At 40.2% G+C, this 15,879-nt stretch overlaps 1 protein-coding gene across 4 annotated transcripts in view; it reads right to left on the bottom strand.

Annotated features, from left to right (window-relative positions):
• Nucleotides 1-4,490: 4,490 nt before the first annotated feature.
• Nucleotides 4,491-15,879, bottom strand: part of LOC308396772 (dystrobrevin beta-like) — a 48,613-nt gene continuing 37,224 nt past the window's right edge. For 3 of the 4 annotated variants that reach the window (XM_080882323.1, XM_080882324.1, XM_080882322.1), the window contains 4 exons: nt 13,596-13,685; nt 13,407-13,454; nt 7,979-8,012; nt 4,491-6,803 (listed from right to left, as the gene is read on the bottom strand). In XM_080882323.1, coding sequence (XP_080738449.1) covers nt 8,005-8,012; nt 13,407-13,454; nt 13,596-13,685 — 146 coding nt within the window. In that variant the 3' untranslated portion in view covers nt 4,491-6,803; nt 7,979-8,004. The remainder of the gene's footprint in view (nt 6,804-7,978; nt 8,013-13,406; nt 13,455-13,595; nt 13,686-15,879) is intronic. The other variant, XM_080882325.1, reaches the window with a different exon arrangement.

Here is a 15,879-nt window from a genome sequence, read left to right as displayed (position 1 = left end):
GGTACTTAGTTTGTCATGGGTCTTCAGATTGTTTTGTGAAAAGCTTTTGTTTTCACGTCATTGTAACTGAGGGGTGTTTCAGACTCACCATATCCAGCTCTAACTCTAAACTTATCAAAAACAACATTTTGAATTTTAGTCTTAAGGGTAAATCCAAATCCTGAAGCTGGTTTGACATAAGAGGGGCCTGATAGCTGAAAGCTCTGCTTTGAGAAACTCTAGTAACCACCAGTCTGCAGCCTGACAGTGAAGTGCTCTATTAGGACAATAGGAAGGCTTGAACATGTGATGGGGTTTGATTTATCAGGACTTTATATGTGAGAAGAAGGATATCTGATGCCTGTCAGCACTCTTGCCTCATCATTTTGGATCAGCTGAAGGTATTTCAGGGTTTGTTTGTTTGTTTGTTTGTTGTTTTTTTAGAACAACCTGATAAAGTGGATAACAAAACTCCAGTTTAGAAATAACACAGCAGCGTCATTTTCTCTGAATAAAAGAAGCAATATTAGATCACCAGCCCAAGATAATGAAGCTGTTAACACAACTGATACTGGGAAGTTTTACTTTTTTGTCTAACCTTTTTGTTGTGATCTCAGGTGTTTATTAATGGAGCTACAAGCGAAAGCACGATAAACAATTTATTCCGAATGTTTTACATCCCTGTCCACTGAGAATCTTTAACTTCTAAAAAGGTGTTTTCGATCCACTTATAAATAAAACTGCACAATATCAAATGAAAATGTTCAGTTTTTGACCTGATTATGCTGTAGATTATATTTTAAATTGACACAATTTCAACTTTTGCAAAAATGTCAAAATGCAATATTCATCACATCTGAAATCAAAGCATAAATTCATGTTTTAAAAACTAAATTGGAATAAACAAATATTTTCATCATCTTCACACTAAACTGTTTTTTTATTCAGTCCATATGCTGTCATAAAAAAGCAACAGGGAGACCTCTGATAGCTAAACTACAGAGCATTTTTATCCGTATATAATGTGTTCAAATAAGCAAATATTTGATTGTTTTTCCCTGATAAGTGACCTACATATTTAGTAAGCTCATTCATTGATAAACTGTCAGATGCAGGAGACTTTTATTTTATTATAAACATGAAAAGAAATTGATTTTGATTCCCGACAGGACTTTAATCCCAGTTTGACCTCTGGGAAGAAGAGGCTAAACTGATCTTTATACCACACAGGGTCACAACAGCTCTGGGTGTCTGTGAGTGTATGAGGCGGTGTACTGCTGGATGGGGGGGGGGGGGTATTTATAGCAGTCAGTGAGGTCACCAACAACAGACAGTCTCAATGAGCTGTATTCAGTCTATAGTTTAAACCCCCCCTGCATACGCTCCACAGAGTCATGACCTCTGAGGGAAGCTCCTGGGAAAAGTGAGCTGCTGATCGTTACTGATGAGGACAATAAATCAGGGAGAGTTTAAACATAAAAGCAGTGGGTGTACTTACAGAACCTTGTGTGTGTGTGTGTGTGTGTGTGTGTGTGTGTGTGTGTGTGTGTGTGTGTGTGTGTGTGTGTGTGTGTGTGTGTGTGTGTGTGTGTGTGTGTGATCCTTTTGGAGGAAATGTTGGACTCTTTTGGTCAGACTGCAGCTCTTATTGTGCTGCCCTCACATTCGTGTCATTCTTTAAATGGCTGACGTTTGAGAGCCAAAGTAGTAAGAGAGTAACTTTTACTCAGCTTTGACTCAATTTAAATATTAATTAACTTTTATTACAGACGTCTACTCCATTACATTTCACAGGGAAGCGTCTGGATGTTTTGCCTCTTTGGGTATTCAAATTTGGCATCAAAATGTCAAAATTAAGCAAGAATAGAGACAAATTGCTAGATTATTTAAATGTGTGCACATGTTAGGTTGATATTTAATTGTTCTGTTAATCCTGTGAAGCCTGAACCATGAAATAATTGCCAAAAAACTCTTTTTTTTTGGTAGGGGTAGTGTTTGTTGACAGTCCAAATGGCCCAGGGGAAGAAGCTGTTAGTGAGTCTGGAGGTGTGGGACCTGATTGACCTGAGGCGACAACCAGAGGGCAGCAGGTCAAACAGGTGGTGGGCGAGGTGGGAGGGGTCACCTGTGATGGGCCCTGGTTTTCATGAGACAGGAGGAGCTGGCGATGGCTTCCAGCGGTGGAAGAGGGCAACCAGTGATTTCTCAGGCAGTGTTAATTACCCTCTGCGCAGCCTTCCTGTTCTCAAGAGAGGAAGGTGTACGATTTCTCATTTTCCTATAAATGTAAATGGAAGCTAGTTTGATTTTAGATCTAATCTGGGGTTATTGCCTGATAAATGTTGACACATAAACCAGTCCAGTAACAGGATAAATATGGCACTCTTTAAAGCCCCTTTAATAAGAGTTCCTTCTACTTGCAACACATTTACTTCAGTAAGACTCCAAATACTGGGCTTGTTTAACAGAATATTTTAATGTTATCAGCATCTAAAGCATCTGAAGAGGTTGATGCTCCAACAACACTTGTAGTGTAAAGAACAGCTTTATTACTTTCAGCCTGTGGCCTTCATAGTATTCAGTTAAATGTAAAGGTTTTTTTCAGGGAGTGTGGAGCAGGGAAATTATTTTACTGCTATTGTTAAATAATCATCATTATTACCATTGCATTAATAATATAATCTGGAGTTTATATTGCATTCAGGGGTTGAACAGTGTGTCTTTCAGAAAGGCTAAAAGTAACAGGACAGGAAACAGGCTTGGAGAGTTTTGCAGAAGTGAAAGTTATTTTGAGCAGCAGGCTAAGACGAGGCTTTAACAATGTAACAGATAGCTTTAAGATGGCCTTAAGATGTTTATGCATACAAGTTATTATATTAATTTTGTATTCCAGGTGCAGTTATAACTATTTTATACATATTGCATATCTGTGCTTATTTGAGTTGATGTTCAGGTTCTTTAAAGGTCTTAAGCTTCACTGACGTGACTGTTCAGGTGATACATGCTGAGGGAAAACTAGAACATAGAAGGAATTGCAATACATGCTTACAAAACACTTATATCAGGCCAGTTTATATTAAGGTTTTAGTAGAGGTTCTTGGTTAAAACATTTATTTAGTAGAAGACATACACATAGTCTCAGTGAGCCTCTGGTCTAGTGAAAGGTCAGAAGTGCAACAGGTGAATTGAGAAAGAGCATTTGAGGACGAGACACAGACAGTTAAGAGGTGACACAAAGAGCATGTGAGGTCAACACATACACACACATTAGTTAGACTTATTTAGAGGAGAGATTAGTTATGTCTCGACAAGAAAGAGGAACAATTCACTTTAAGACAAGAACGGAAAGTACCAGCCATGAAAATAGAAGATGATCTTCTGGGTGAAAAGTCATTGTGGTGTTCATCTGATCTATGTATAAAATGTATCGGTGACGCATGAAGGGGCGTCAGTAAACAAACCCTGATGTTATAAAATAATTGTTTGTGCTTTAGTAAGTCGGAGATCACTTGCTGTCGGCGTACAGAGTGTTCTTCCCACACGTGTGTAGTCATTAAAATCATTGTTTGACCAAGACCTTCTGGACCATGGGTGGTTTGTACTCTCCTTCCTCAATTTTGAACCTTAACAGGAGCTAAAGGAGCTTTTATTTTTATAGCAACAGCATAATGCAGCAAGAGTCAGATTAACATAGTTTTAGAGTAAATATTTTACATGCTTCAGCATCCCCACAGGGCTGTATATCGCAACTGTTTGTAAAGTACAAATGACTCTTTTATAGGTTTTTTGGTTTTTGTATTTGTACACTATGTTTTTTATTTATTCATTTTTCTCATTTAATTCCAATTCACGTTTTTTTGACACTTGTGCTGCTGTGATGTCTGCATTTCCCCAATATGGCATTAATAAAGTCTGCTTAATTTACACCTAGTTTTCTAACCCACCTGCACCTAAACGTCTCTTTCTAATTCTATATCTGACTTGATATCGATTATTATTGATGTCTGCTGGTCTCCTCATCCAACGCATGCACAAAATATATTAAAATACTATATTAAAGAATTTTTGCAGTGCTTCTGGATAAACCAAAGATCGGAATATTCTTCTCCATTTTATTTTGCCCTGAAATCCTAAATTGGTGTGTATATTTTTTAGGTTACTGGGTCATCTAGTCTAAAATAGATGATGCCTTTGTTTTCCTAATGACCCAAAACTTCATGTGAATGATTAAAAACACTCTTCTCCATACACCTCACTTCTCAGGTTTCTCTGGCCTATAGTTTATTTTTCTGGTGGTTCTCAGTGAGTTGCTGCAATATCCACAGGATTTAGAAAAGCTGTAAACCAGATGAGGGAAGTCAAGGAATTTTACAAATGGATCACTTTCCAAGAATACAGCGGACTGCGGTCTCCAGCTTGTTTTACAGATTTATTACATTAGATATGTTTGTTTGGCCAAACTGCGCTGCATAGAAGACCAGAAGGGGAATCGAGGGCTGAGATCATGGAAGAGGTAATTATATATACACTTTGGAGCCTTGCTCGTCCTCCAGAGATCAAGACCAGCGCACACAGAGACCAAAGAAACTCCTAGTTTGATGTTAAATACTATTTATTGCAGATCAAACACAGATGCACACTTATCACTCACACCATCAGCTCCAGCAGGCGCAGAGCTGAAGGTGTTTACAGCTTCATGTCAGGACGCGCCTGACCTGTCGCACTCAATTTCTCTCACTCACTTACTTACTTTCTCACACACACATACACGCAACGAAACGTGAGCTCATGTATTTATTAACTCACTCACACAGTCAGTCAATCATTTGGCAGACTCGAAAAGTGATAATCCCAGTCGCAGTAAGTCAGTCAAACAACCTGGAGGGCTGATGAAAGGGAGGGAAACCGATCTGAAAACGTACAAAACAGTAAAGAGAGCAAACCAACAACCTGTACAGGTGTTTAAAAACATGCTGCGGATAAAATAAAATCTCTTTGGATTTGAATACAGACATAATTTTTGGGGTTGATGGGCGGAGAAGTTCGACTCCTGCAAATCCCCTGCATTTTGGAGGAAGCTCTAAAAGGCAGTAAAAAGTAGCAAAGGATTGGATTGTTTTGAATATTTTAAATAAATCCCTTCTGATGTCTTTGGTTTGAAGTAAAGTTAAAGTAAAAACAGTTTCCTGTGTGGTTCAGTCAGAGCATATATGTCTTCTCAAACTTTCTGACTTAAATCAAAGCACTTATAACCCTTCATAAGAGGCAGACTTCATCTTGATGATGTGAAAGTATTCAGATTTTCACACGGAAAAGCAAAAAGCTACAGAAAAGTCCAGCAAAACTGCTCAAAACTGTTGATATGTTTAACTGTTCATTTGGTGGGTGTAAGTATTTCCAACTTTGCTACTCTTTAGTAAAATTGACCCTGTTGAAGTTACACACACTGCAGTACCAGGATACACAGGGAGGCCTGAACACCCTGAGCTGTTATCATTACCGGCAGGTTTCACATACAGACTGTATAGAAAGATGGACAACATGCAGCAGTCTCTGAGGGATTTGATTTGTGATCAAGATCAGGCAGCAAATCAGTTCAGAGACACGGAAGCGGTTCTTAAGCCTTGTGTTTTTTTGCATTTGAGCCATCTTCATCTTCATTTTTTTGGAGCTAGAAGTCACCATATTCAGATGAGATGGTGCACTGTATCCACAGACTGTACGGGGGCAATTTAAAGACTCATACCTGCTATTTAGAATACTAGAACTTCACTTGCTAAAGCTGGAGCACAGGTTTCTTTGCACAGGCTTTTAGCACAGTTAACAGCACAGCAAGCAAGGTTATCAGTGCATAAAAATGCCCCCAATAACACCAAACTGAAAGGCTCAATATAGTTCAAGTAGGTGCTTTATTGAAATGGTACCCCATGTACAGCTGTCTTAAATGGGTATGGTTGCTATAGAGAATAAAAGAGGCTGTAAACATGCTTATTTCTGCTGTGAAGTTGGAACTTTTCAGCCATCTAGACAGAGCAGAGAGAGCAGCCGCAAATAATGCTGAACTAGAAAGCCATAAGCTGAAGATTTTCCACTTTTCCACAATATTTTCTAGATTTTGTACAATGGAAGAAAGTTGTGACACGATGCCCATCTTCTACATACAGCCTGTGTTTTTAGACACCAGGACTTTAACTCTCCACTCTGCCGGACTTGACGCAGCAGTAGACATCCCATTAAAGCTTATCGTCTCAGCAGGACCCGACGACACTCGTACACACAAAAACAATCAAACCGGAAGAATAAATGGCAAAAACCTCAACAAATTAAAGCAATAAATACTAAGCACACAGTGCCAAATCTTAAAACTTTACAGCTCGCCTCTAGTCTTTGACTTCTCCTCTTCCTCCACCTCATATGTTACATGCTTTATCTCCTTCCTCATCCTGAAGCCTTCATGCTCTTTACACCTTTACAAACATCTTTCTTCTCACTTACTCGAACCTTACTCGTGGCTTAAAAAAGAAAAAAAAAAAGAAAAATGCTGAGCGCACACACATGCTACAGTACAGATCAGTAGGTTTCAGATTCCTCATTTAGCTATGCGTGATCAAATCAAAAATAATCAAAACAAAAGTAAAATCACAGTGAACAGACGCACACAGAATCACATCTATACATCAGTAGTGACCCAGCGGCCGTTTGGTGTCCAGCATCGTGATTGGTTGATTGGGAAGAGGAGCTCTTCCCCTCCCCGTCGGCTAAAAACGAATATCTGAAGATGTACTCAGTCAGTCTTCTTTGGCCGTGATGAAACATGACTCCACCTGAGGGACAGGCCAACCAATGAAAAGTTACCGAGGCATGTAGGAACGGTAAAGCGCTGACACACGTTATCACTTTATGCTCTTTAATCTGTTCGGCCGTGATTCATCTGTTTATGTTAACCAATTACAATCTGCTAAACCATTCGTTGGTGTGCGTCAACATGCAGACTTGGGTCAGGAATAAACTCCTGGTGTGTGATCGTGTGTAACTAGTCTCACAAAGGTTTACAAATGTGTGCGTAAATTTTGATGGCTCACAAATGCACGCTCCAAACCTCGCAAGCATGATGTCGAGCATGAAAATCAGGTAATATGACAAGAAGGGCACCTACAGTAAGTGTCAACCATATCCAGCTGAGCAGCTGTTTTGTTCATTTTCAGTTTATACACAACAGGTATTTTTTATGTTAATGCAATCTTGTCATTTGACTCTTGGAAGGAGAACAGAGTACCAAACTTCTACTTAATTTAGCCTAAAAGCCACCAAGGCACCATTTTTAATTTGTTAAACCCCAAACTTAAAAAATGGATTCCTAGAATAAAACATATCCTTAAGCTGTTGTTTGTTACTATGAAATTAGATGATTTATGATTCAGACACACACAAAAAAAATCTCATTGGATAAAAAAAATATATGATTTTGTTTAAAACAAATAAAAATCTGTGACCTAATTTCAAATGCAATAACCTTGATTTGTGTCGCTTCTTTTAGTTAACAGCTGAACATGAACTAAAAATAAGATTTGAAAACCAAAACTGCTCCTGTAGGAGGATTTTGTTTGCCGCACACAAGGTTTTTCCTCAGAACTGCTTGATTTGTTTTCTGAAGCGGCACCTTCCTGTCGAACACTGGGGTGTGTTTGCCTCTTTGATTGCTTCTGCATGAAGCAAAATTAAAAACCTCACAAAGCTGACCGCGAGGAACCAGAAACAAGCCATTTGGAGGCCTGTGCAAACAAGTTCAAACACATAAACAGCTCGATTGAGTCATCAAATCAACCCGTTTTCCCCCATAAAACATGAACGCAGCATCTTTCTTGCCTTTCCTTACATTTCCTTTTTTAGAGGACGCCGGACTGAGTTTGAAAAACTGCCTACACAGCCCTGTTCTTCTGCTCTAGAGTAGTTCTGATTATCATGCAATTAATAAGAGGAAATGCATGAAAATACTTACTTTTAACATTGTGTCCTGTCAGCATTTTAACTTGCTAAACACACAGAGAAAGAGAGAGAGAGAACAATTCATTAGTGCACAGCAGAGCAGTCTGAGGCTAAAACAAGTGCTAAAGGTTCCTGCCAGAACCTGTAATAAGAAGCAGAGCAGCTCCTAGCACAGAAACATAAAAGAAGCCCTTACTTAGCAGGTGCCACACAAATTAACTCCAGAGACAAAAACTCTATTGTAGGCAGCTCTAATGCAGTAGTTTTATTTATCCTCCAAGACTTAACTGTGGCCTCCTGTTCGTCTGTCTGTAGGGGAGGGGGGGTTTGGATTATTATCACAGGTTAGTACTCTAACGAGCGCTCAGGCCGAGACCAGGAAGTAGTTTCGCCACTTCTCCTCCGCAGGCGGTCCCCTCATAAAGAGGAGGGGCTCCATAAAGCATGGCTAATGAGACGGCATGCTAACGAAGCTTGCTACGGCGCACCTGGAGAGGAGAAGGCGAACAGGAAAAGCTGCGAGCACGAGCGGATTTAAAGTGTAAGCAGAGAGACAGCGATGCGATCCACAAATCAGATTTGGCTCTATCATCATCAGAAAAAGTCGAGAAACAGAGCAGAGCTTACTATCTTATATCTGGAATTGCTAATGCTGGCTGTATTTCACTAGAAGACATAATAGTGCTGCACTACTATATCATGATTAAATTATCTTGGTAACATTTTTCAACAAAATTTCCTTTCCTCTGCACAGATCAGCTGTTTGCACCCGTTTAACAGTTGTGCAAATAAATACACATAATCCTTTATTACATCCAATTTCCAGGCACGTTTCAGAAGGAAATATCGCCCTTTTCCTTCCACTTAACTCAACTGTAAAACACAGCTACTCTGATTTTCTATACAAACCATATGAGCAGATGATAAAATACGATGCATTACTGCAGATTAAAGGCCTTTTTCCAGACAAGCATGTGTTTTCAGTTTTGTGGCTTGTTAAAATTGTTCGGATTGGAGTTATGTAAAAGCACCGCTGGGATTTATGTGAGGTTACCAGCATGAATACAGGCCCCAAAGGAAGAGAGCTATGCAGGCCCGCGTTTGCATGCTGTGCCTGTATACAATCACCAGGGGGCAGTGTCAGAAATAAGTGGATCGAAGATTTATGTGCTCAAGTTGGTTGTTCAAGTTCAGCCCCTGCAGGGAACTCCCACTGTTTGAACTTTAAGATAGTACAGAATGAATGGGTCTCTAAGGAGCTGTAGAGCAAGTATAAATCATGATTTTTATAGAAGGATTTTTTAAAAACTAGATTCTATTCTAGTAATTAAGTGTGCCTATGCGAAGGCACACTTATTACTATTGCTCGGATTTATTATTATTATTATTATTATTATTATTATTCTTTTTCCGCCTGAAATTTTGGACCTTAACTCGCCCCACAGTTTTGAGACAAGGTTTACATATGATATATCATTGTGTGCGGCTGGAGCTGGAATGAGTTGCTATGACTTTTGGTGTTTATTACTTCTATAGTTTTTTAAATATGAATATTTTAATGCAAGTTTTTTCCCATTGAAATGAATGGAGAACAAGAAAACTTCATTTGTGGTGTGCTGGCTCACTCTAGTGGTATGTCGGGAGTAATGCGAGGCGGCCGCTGTGTCCCTGTGGACGCTTTTATTTTGTATAACTACCGGAAGTAGTTCCTGTGTACTGACGCTAGCTGGGTAGCTTGCGCCGCGTCGCTTAAAAAGCAGCCGGGCTTGTCTTAAACTTAAGAGGCTGACACTCGCTAAACCACCCGATCGCTCGCCAAGCGACTGTTTCACACTGGACTTATTTTTCGTTTATATGGGCCGATGATGAAAAACTGAGTTGTTTGGTGGTGGCTAACGCGGAGCTAGCTAGCCACCGGTATGTGTCTCTTTCCCCTCATATGTGGGGAAAGAAACATGTGAGGCGGCCGCCGATCGACCGGTTTTCAGGTGAGAATGTAGGTGTGTAAACGTCAAATATCTGCTCGTTTTGTCAAAACATCCCATATTAGCAACAGATTTCTCACGATGTTGCTGCTAGCTGGCTAGCTAGTTTGGCCGGCCGGCTAGCCGGCTAGCTAGCGCCGCTTCGCTCAAAAGCACCCAGGCTTGGCTTTCAGTGAGGCGTCTCTAACTCCTTTCACCCCCGATCGCTCCGCAAACAGTCTTTGTCTTAGCTGGACTTATTTTTCGTTTATATGGGCCGATGATGCTGGTCGATGTGGAAAAAATAACTGAGTTGTTCATATACCGGTGGCTAGCTAGCTCCGCGTTAGCCACCGGTATATGTCTCTTCCCCTCGTATGCGGGAAAGAAACACCAATCGACCGGTGGTGGCTAACGCGGAGCTCAATCGTGGATAAGGGAAACCCAATGCAGGAGAAGCAGGCGGCTGGTGAACTGAATTTCAGGTAAGACGTTATTAACTGCACTCTATTTGGGTCAGATATAAACCGAGTTTAGGTGTAGTTTATTTTCGTTGTGCTGACAGTTACAATAACTGTACTGCGTGCTAGCTAGCACGACGGAGTTTCTATACAGCTGTGCGCGCTAAGTTACTGATTTTGAACTTTATGACAGCCTCCCCTATTTTCAGGCGAGAATGTAGGGGTGTAAACTTCAAATATCTGCTCGTTTTATCAAGAAGTCCCATATTTTATCAAGAAGTCCCATATCTCTCACGATTTTACTGCTAGCGCCGCATGGCAGCTAGCTGGCTAGGGCGGCTTGGCTGACACCTAGGCCGGGCTGACTGATACCCAGGCCGGCTCACGCTCTCGTTTCACCGCCGCATGGCAGCTAGCCGGCTAGCTGGCTAGTGCGGCTTGGCTGCCACCCAGGTCGGGCTGGCTGACACCCAGGCTGGGCTGGCTGACACCCAGGCCCGCTCACGCTGTCGTGTCACCCCTAGTCTTTGTGATGACTCTTGGTTGGCTGCTGGACTTATTTTTCATTTATATGGGCTGGTGATTCAGTATGAGTGTCCGGTGAACTGAATGTCAGGTAAGACGTTATGTATATGTAAGGTAGTGACTGGAATAAGTCACAAGGTGTCGCTGTTGAGCTGCATATATGTTGTAAATTTTAGCAATTTTGACCATTTGTCCTCTGCAGGACACCGTAGTTCAGATTTCTCGTTCGCGTGGGCGCCATCTTGGTTCAGTGTTTACTGTGATGTGCAAAGGTAAGCACTGTCAGTGGCGAACTGCATTGGTTTTGTTTAAAAATAAGTGTTCCACTGTGTAAAATAGCGGTTTGTCATTTAAGCCGAGCATATATTTTGTTTATTGAGAGGTTCATGTATTGTCTGATGAGAGTATGAGACAAAGATATACTTTTCTTTCTTACTCTCATATAAAATATTTAGCTTTTATTAAATAGTTATCTGAATCTTACAACCAAAGTTTGTATAATAATACACAAGATTGGCTGTAGACCATTGTTAATCATTCAGAACACTGTGTAAAAATAACAAAAAACAAAAAGTGAATGAAAAGTGCATAAATATTTATTTTACGTGTTTGATGTGTGTGGCAGGGCGTGGTCTGCAGTGCCGCTGCAGGGGAGGTGGACCCACCTCAGCGGCATCTGCAATCACGCCTCTCAGGTGTAAAGTCTGTGCTCTCTCTGCTTTTTTTTTTTTTTTTTTTGTGTGTATGTGTCGGGCTATGAGATGAAAAGCTACAGCCGGCTGTGTGGGTACAGCAACTATGTGTGAAAAGTGGTCCATAACGTAATGCTTCAAAGTGTGTTCATGCAAACATTGTCGGGTCTGCTTATGAACCTCTGCGCACAGCGTCTACAAATTGGGGCTGTACGAAGTCACCTCATCTTTACACAAAACCGTAAGATGTCATCTGTGAGGCGCGAGCGGTGTTTGGTTTTACCATAGTTCATGGTGGAGAATGGCTGCTCTGCTGAGTTTTGCTCTCTGTAGCCGTTTGAATGGCAAACTATACTGATTAGCGGCGGCATAGGCACACTTAAAATTTCTTCAGAAATTTTCGCTTTCTAGTTCTAGTTCTATTCTTCTTTCTGTGGCTCGTACAGGCGTAACAGCACCATGAGCCACTAAAATTTTGATTTTAGGCATGAAGCGGCACAGAAATCGCTTCTACAAAAATAGAAGCTTCTGATGTGGCGCAAGTACTCTTCCAACATCTAGTTATTGTCTGAAAATGAGCGCCATTAAGAAAGTGTGTCCGCCTCTAAATTTTTAAAAGACAAAATTTGCCGCACTGTAAAAGAAAAACTTGCAACTTTATGCAAATTCGGGCATTTTACAGAACCTGGATTTCTTTTTGGTTCATGAAGACGTTTCACCTCTCAGGAGTAAAGAGAGAGAGAGGAGTCCCAAAAGTTTACCCCTAGTTGAGGTTGTCCTCGCGGTCACTGTCAACATAATCGTTAAGGGTGACATGAGATAAGGTGTGAATCAAAGGTTTGGGTCGTTATAGTCACAGCAACAACTCCACCTCATTGTAAGTCGATTTAAAAAACTTTCCTCTACATTTTGCTGCGACGTTTCAAAGAGTCGTAAAGTAAATAAACGGCAGACAGAAACAACGCAGGTCGAAGAATATTACGTTTCACGCATGCGCAATACAGGAACCTAAGTGCTTCAGTCGTTCCAGTGTGCATGAACAACTGAGCTGAAACGACTGAAAACGATAGTGTAGATGCGGACCGTTTTCAGACAAAAACACTGTTTTTGAATGTATCCGGATAAGTCACATCAGTCTCCATCAGTCTTTATAACTTAAGAAGCTTCGTGTAGATAAGATCTTCATAGTAGATCGAGGCGCGGGTCATTACAGTCACAGGGACCAAGGCGTGACTGCTTTGTGATAAGATCTTCATAAAGATAAGAACTCCAAACTTTACTATTCAAGCCAACTTTTCAACCAATCAGCATTCTGCCTCACTCAACATCGGCCTACGTGTTCTTGGCTTTTTGTAGGAAACATGCAACTCCGAAGCATTTTATGCTGGTTTAACTGCCACAGGCACTCGCCATGCATATCCGAAGCACTACACAAACAGACGCCACATAAATCCCACAACATAATGACCACCCTGGGTCTCGTGGTGCTACAAAAACAACAAGGAAAGCTTCTGAAGACTTGAAAACCTACATTTTTATCAACTTTTGCAAGAATAATCCCTGGTTAAATACTGTTATTATAATCATACCTTTTCAGGATATTGAGAACACTTTAAAAATAATATAACCAAATATAAAAAGAACATTTTGAATCAAGTAGAAATAATTAAATCAGTCAATTTAGCTGTATGATTCCTTCAGTAATTGCACTTAACATATATACAGGTTTTGTTAGCCAATTAAGCGATTCAAAACAGCATAAATGCAATTAAAAAAAAATGTAGGTAACAATACTGTACCTCTTTCCTTCCCATTCAGCAATCTCTCCTCCTCCTCCCGACTGTCATCTGCTCAGAGGAGACAGTAAAAAGTGACGTTATTGTAGAAAAATGTGAAGACTTGGTTTTAAAAATCTAATTTCTTGTCCATGTTTAACAGCTTTGCACGCAAAACTACAACAAAAGGAGTGCGTTTCTGTTTGTGTGAACCTGAGTGAAGCTCTTTGACCAACGAGGACACGGTGTTGGTGATGGAGTCGGCTGCAACCAGGAGGTCGTTTCTCAGGTTTCTCCTTGGGCCTGGAGCAAAGAAAACAATCATTATTTTATCCAGCACTTGTATTTACAGTAATTAGACAGTTTTGTTGTTCCCTGATTATTTGTGCTGTTACTCTGTCTCGCTGTGGCAGCAGCATATAATCTGGTGTGAATGAAAAGAGCTGTTTAAATGATGATGGAAAAGAATAAAAAGGGGCTGAAATGCGAGCAGAGCAGACGTGTGAAAAAGCACTTTGAGGCCAGTTTGAGATTTGTGATGCTGGTGTGCTTAAATACAAGAGATTTAAATGTTTTTCCTCCAATTTTTAGGTAATGAGGAACCTGTTAAGCTCATTTTCGTCTTTGCACTTTTATTCTTAGTCTCTACTACAACAGCTTTGCATAATTCACAGCTCAAAATAATCCTTATTTGTCTTATGCTCAGTTAATTTCTTCTGAAAATTAACCGACTTATAGTTTTGCATAATTAGTGAATAAAGTGCAAACTGTGTGTGGCATTGTGACGGCAAAGTGCGTGTATTTATTTGATGAATGAGAAAATGTATAAAATGCCTTTATTGAGGATTCTGACTTGCTGCCGAGTCTCTTTCACACTGCTGGAATTGCAGCAGTCAGGACACCGAACACACACCAAGAATGCCTGATCAATCAGTCAAACCAATTTCAGTTTGATCTGCCGACAAATGGAAGTAATTTCTACGTCCATATGCGGGGCATATCCCTTCTCGTTATAGGGAAGGACACAAAGACAGAAGGTTAAAAAAAGATTTGACGAGGACAAACAGGCAGACCGAACTATTTATGCACAAAGAGCTGAGTAGGAACAACCTCAATGAGATAACAAGACACAGGTGAAGACAATCAGTGGACACAGGACTCGAGAGAAAGCAAACCTCCAAAGTAACAGAATACAGATGTAAATCCTAACACAAACACCAACAGAGGAACAGGAAAGACTAATTCTTATAAAAAATAAAAATAAAAATACCAAAACTAAACAATACTAGAGACAAAATTGTCAGGGCTCTGTGTGCGGGCAGGAGGAGAAACCACAGCTTTCTTGCTGGCAAAGAACAAAAGCATAAACCGAACAATGAAAGCTGAGACCGGAAACACACAGGCAAATCTGAGGGTACGACACGACGCTGAACACTGGAGGACACACACTATAAATACACATCAAGGAATGACGAACAGGTGGGAACACAGCCGGGAGAAATTTTACCTAACAAGACAGAGGAAGTGAAACTAGAAACACTGACATAAGACATAAACCTTCAAAATAAAACGGGAAACAATTCACAAAGACACAGACTTGACACTGAACTAAACCTATACTAAACACCAGGGCACAAGAAGAAAACATGAGAACTAAACCCTTAACCAGAATAAACTGAAACATAGATTTATAATAATGATCAACAAAGCACAACAAGGGAATCAGAATATAACCCATAATACAAAATCAAACCAAAACATAAGAACTCAAAAAGCTGGATCAAAATGACCCAGCATTTTGACAAAAATAGTAAAAGAACAGCAAGAGACTCAAAAATAAAACCAAACTAAAAGTAATGAAGTTAAAGAATCCAACCACAAAACACTTAATAAATACAAAAAATTACAAAGCAACTCAAAACCCGGCGACCAAAATAAAAAGGTCGCTGCTGTCATGGACAGCCTCCAATGCCACCATCTTGTTCTGCTCCAGAAACTCGCTGCAGGATCACATGAACCAGAACTTGCTTGCTACACTGATCTCAGACAACTGATATTTCTCAGTTTTTTTTATTAGCTGCAAATAAAAGTATTTCCAGAGGAGAAACTATATAAACCATTAAATGATAATTAACTTAAAAAAAAGCATATGTACATCTAATCTTGCGGTGCTTGCATGCATGCCACATGAATCCCATAAATCTGTAGGAAGTGCCGCCATATTAAGGAGATCCCCTGTGATGTCATACAGATGCACAGGTTGGAAAAAAAACTGTCTGAGTCTGGGTTTTTACAACAGTTCGAGGCCTCAGGCTATGGGTCACAGGGACCACTTGCATATATGCTGATTATTTCATACCTCTGGCTACCCCTATTATGAGCATCCATCAGTGTAACAGTCTATATATGACAGAAAGCAAGGAAACGCATAATAGCTCCATTTTAAACATCAGTTTAAGAATTTATTTCTGTCAAGTGGTTTATATTAGAAGGTTTT

The sequence above is a fragment of the Rhamphochromis sp. 'chilingali' genome, assembly GCF_963969265.1.
Source record: "Rhamphochromis sp. 'chilingali' genome assembly, chromosome: 5".
Lineage (NCBI taxonomy): Eukaryota > Metazoa > Chordata > Actinopteri > Cichliformes > Cichlidae > Rhamphochromis > Rhamphochromis sp. 'chilingali'.
Note: the sequence above shows the minus strand (reverse complement) of the source record. Positions and strands in the feature narration are given on the sequence as shown.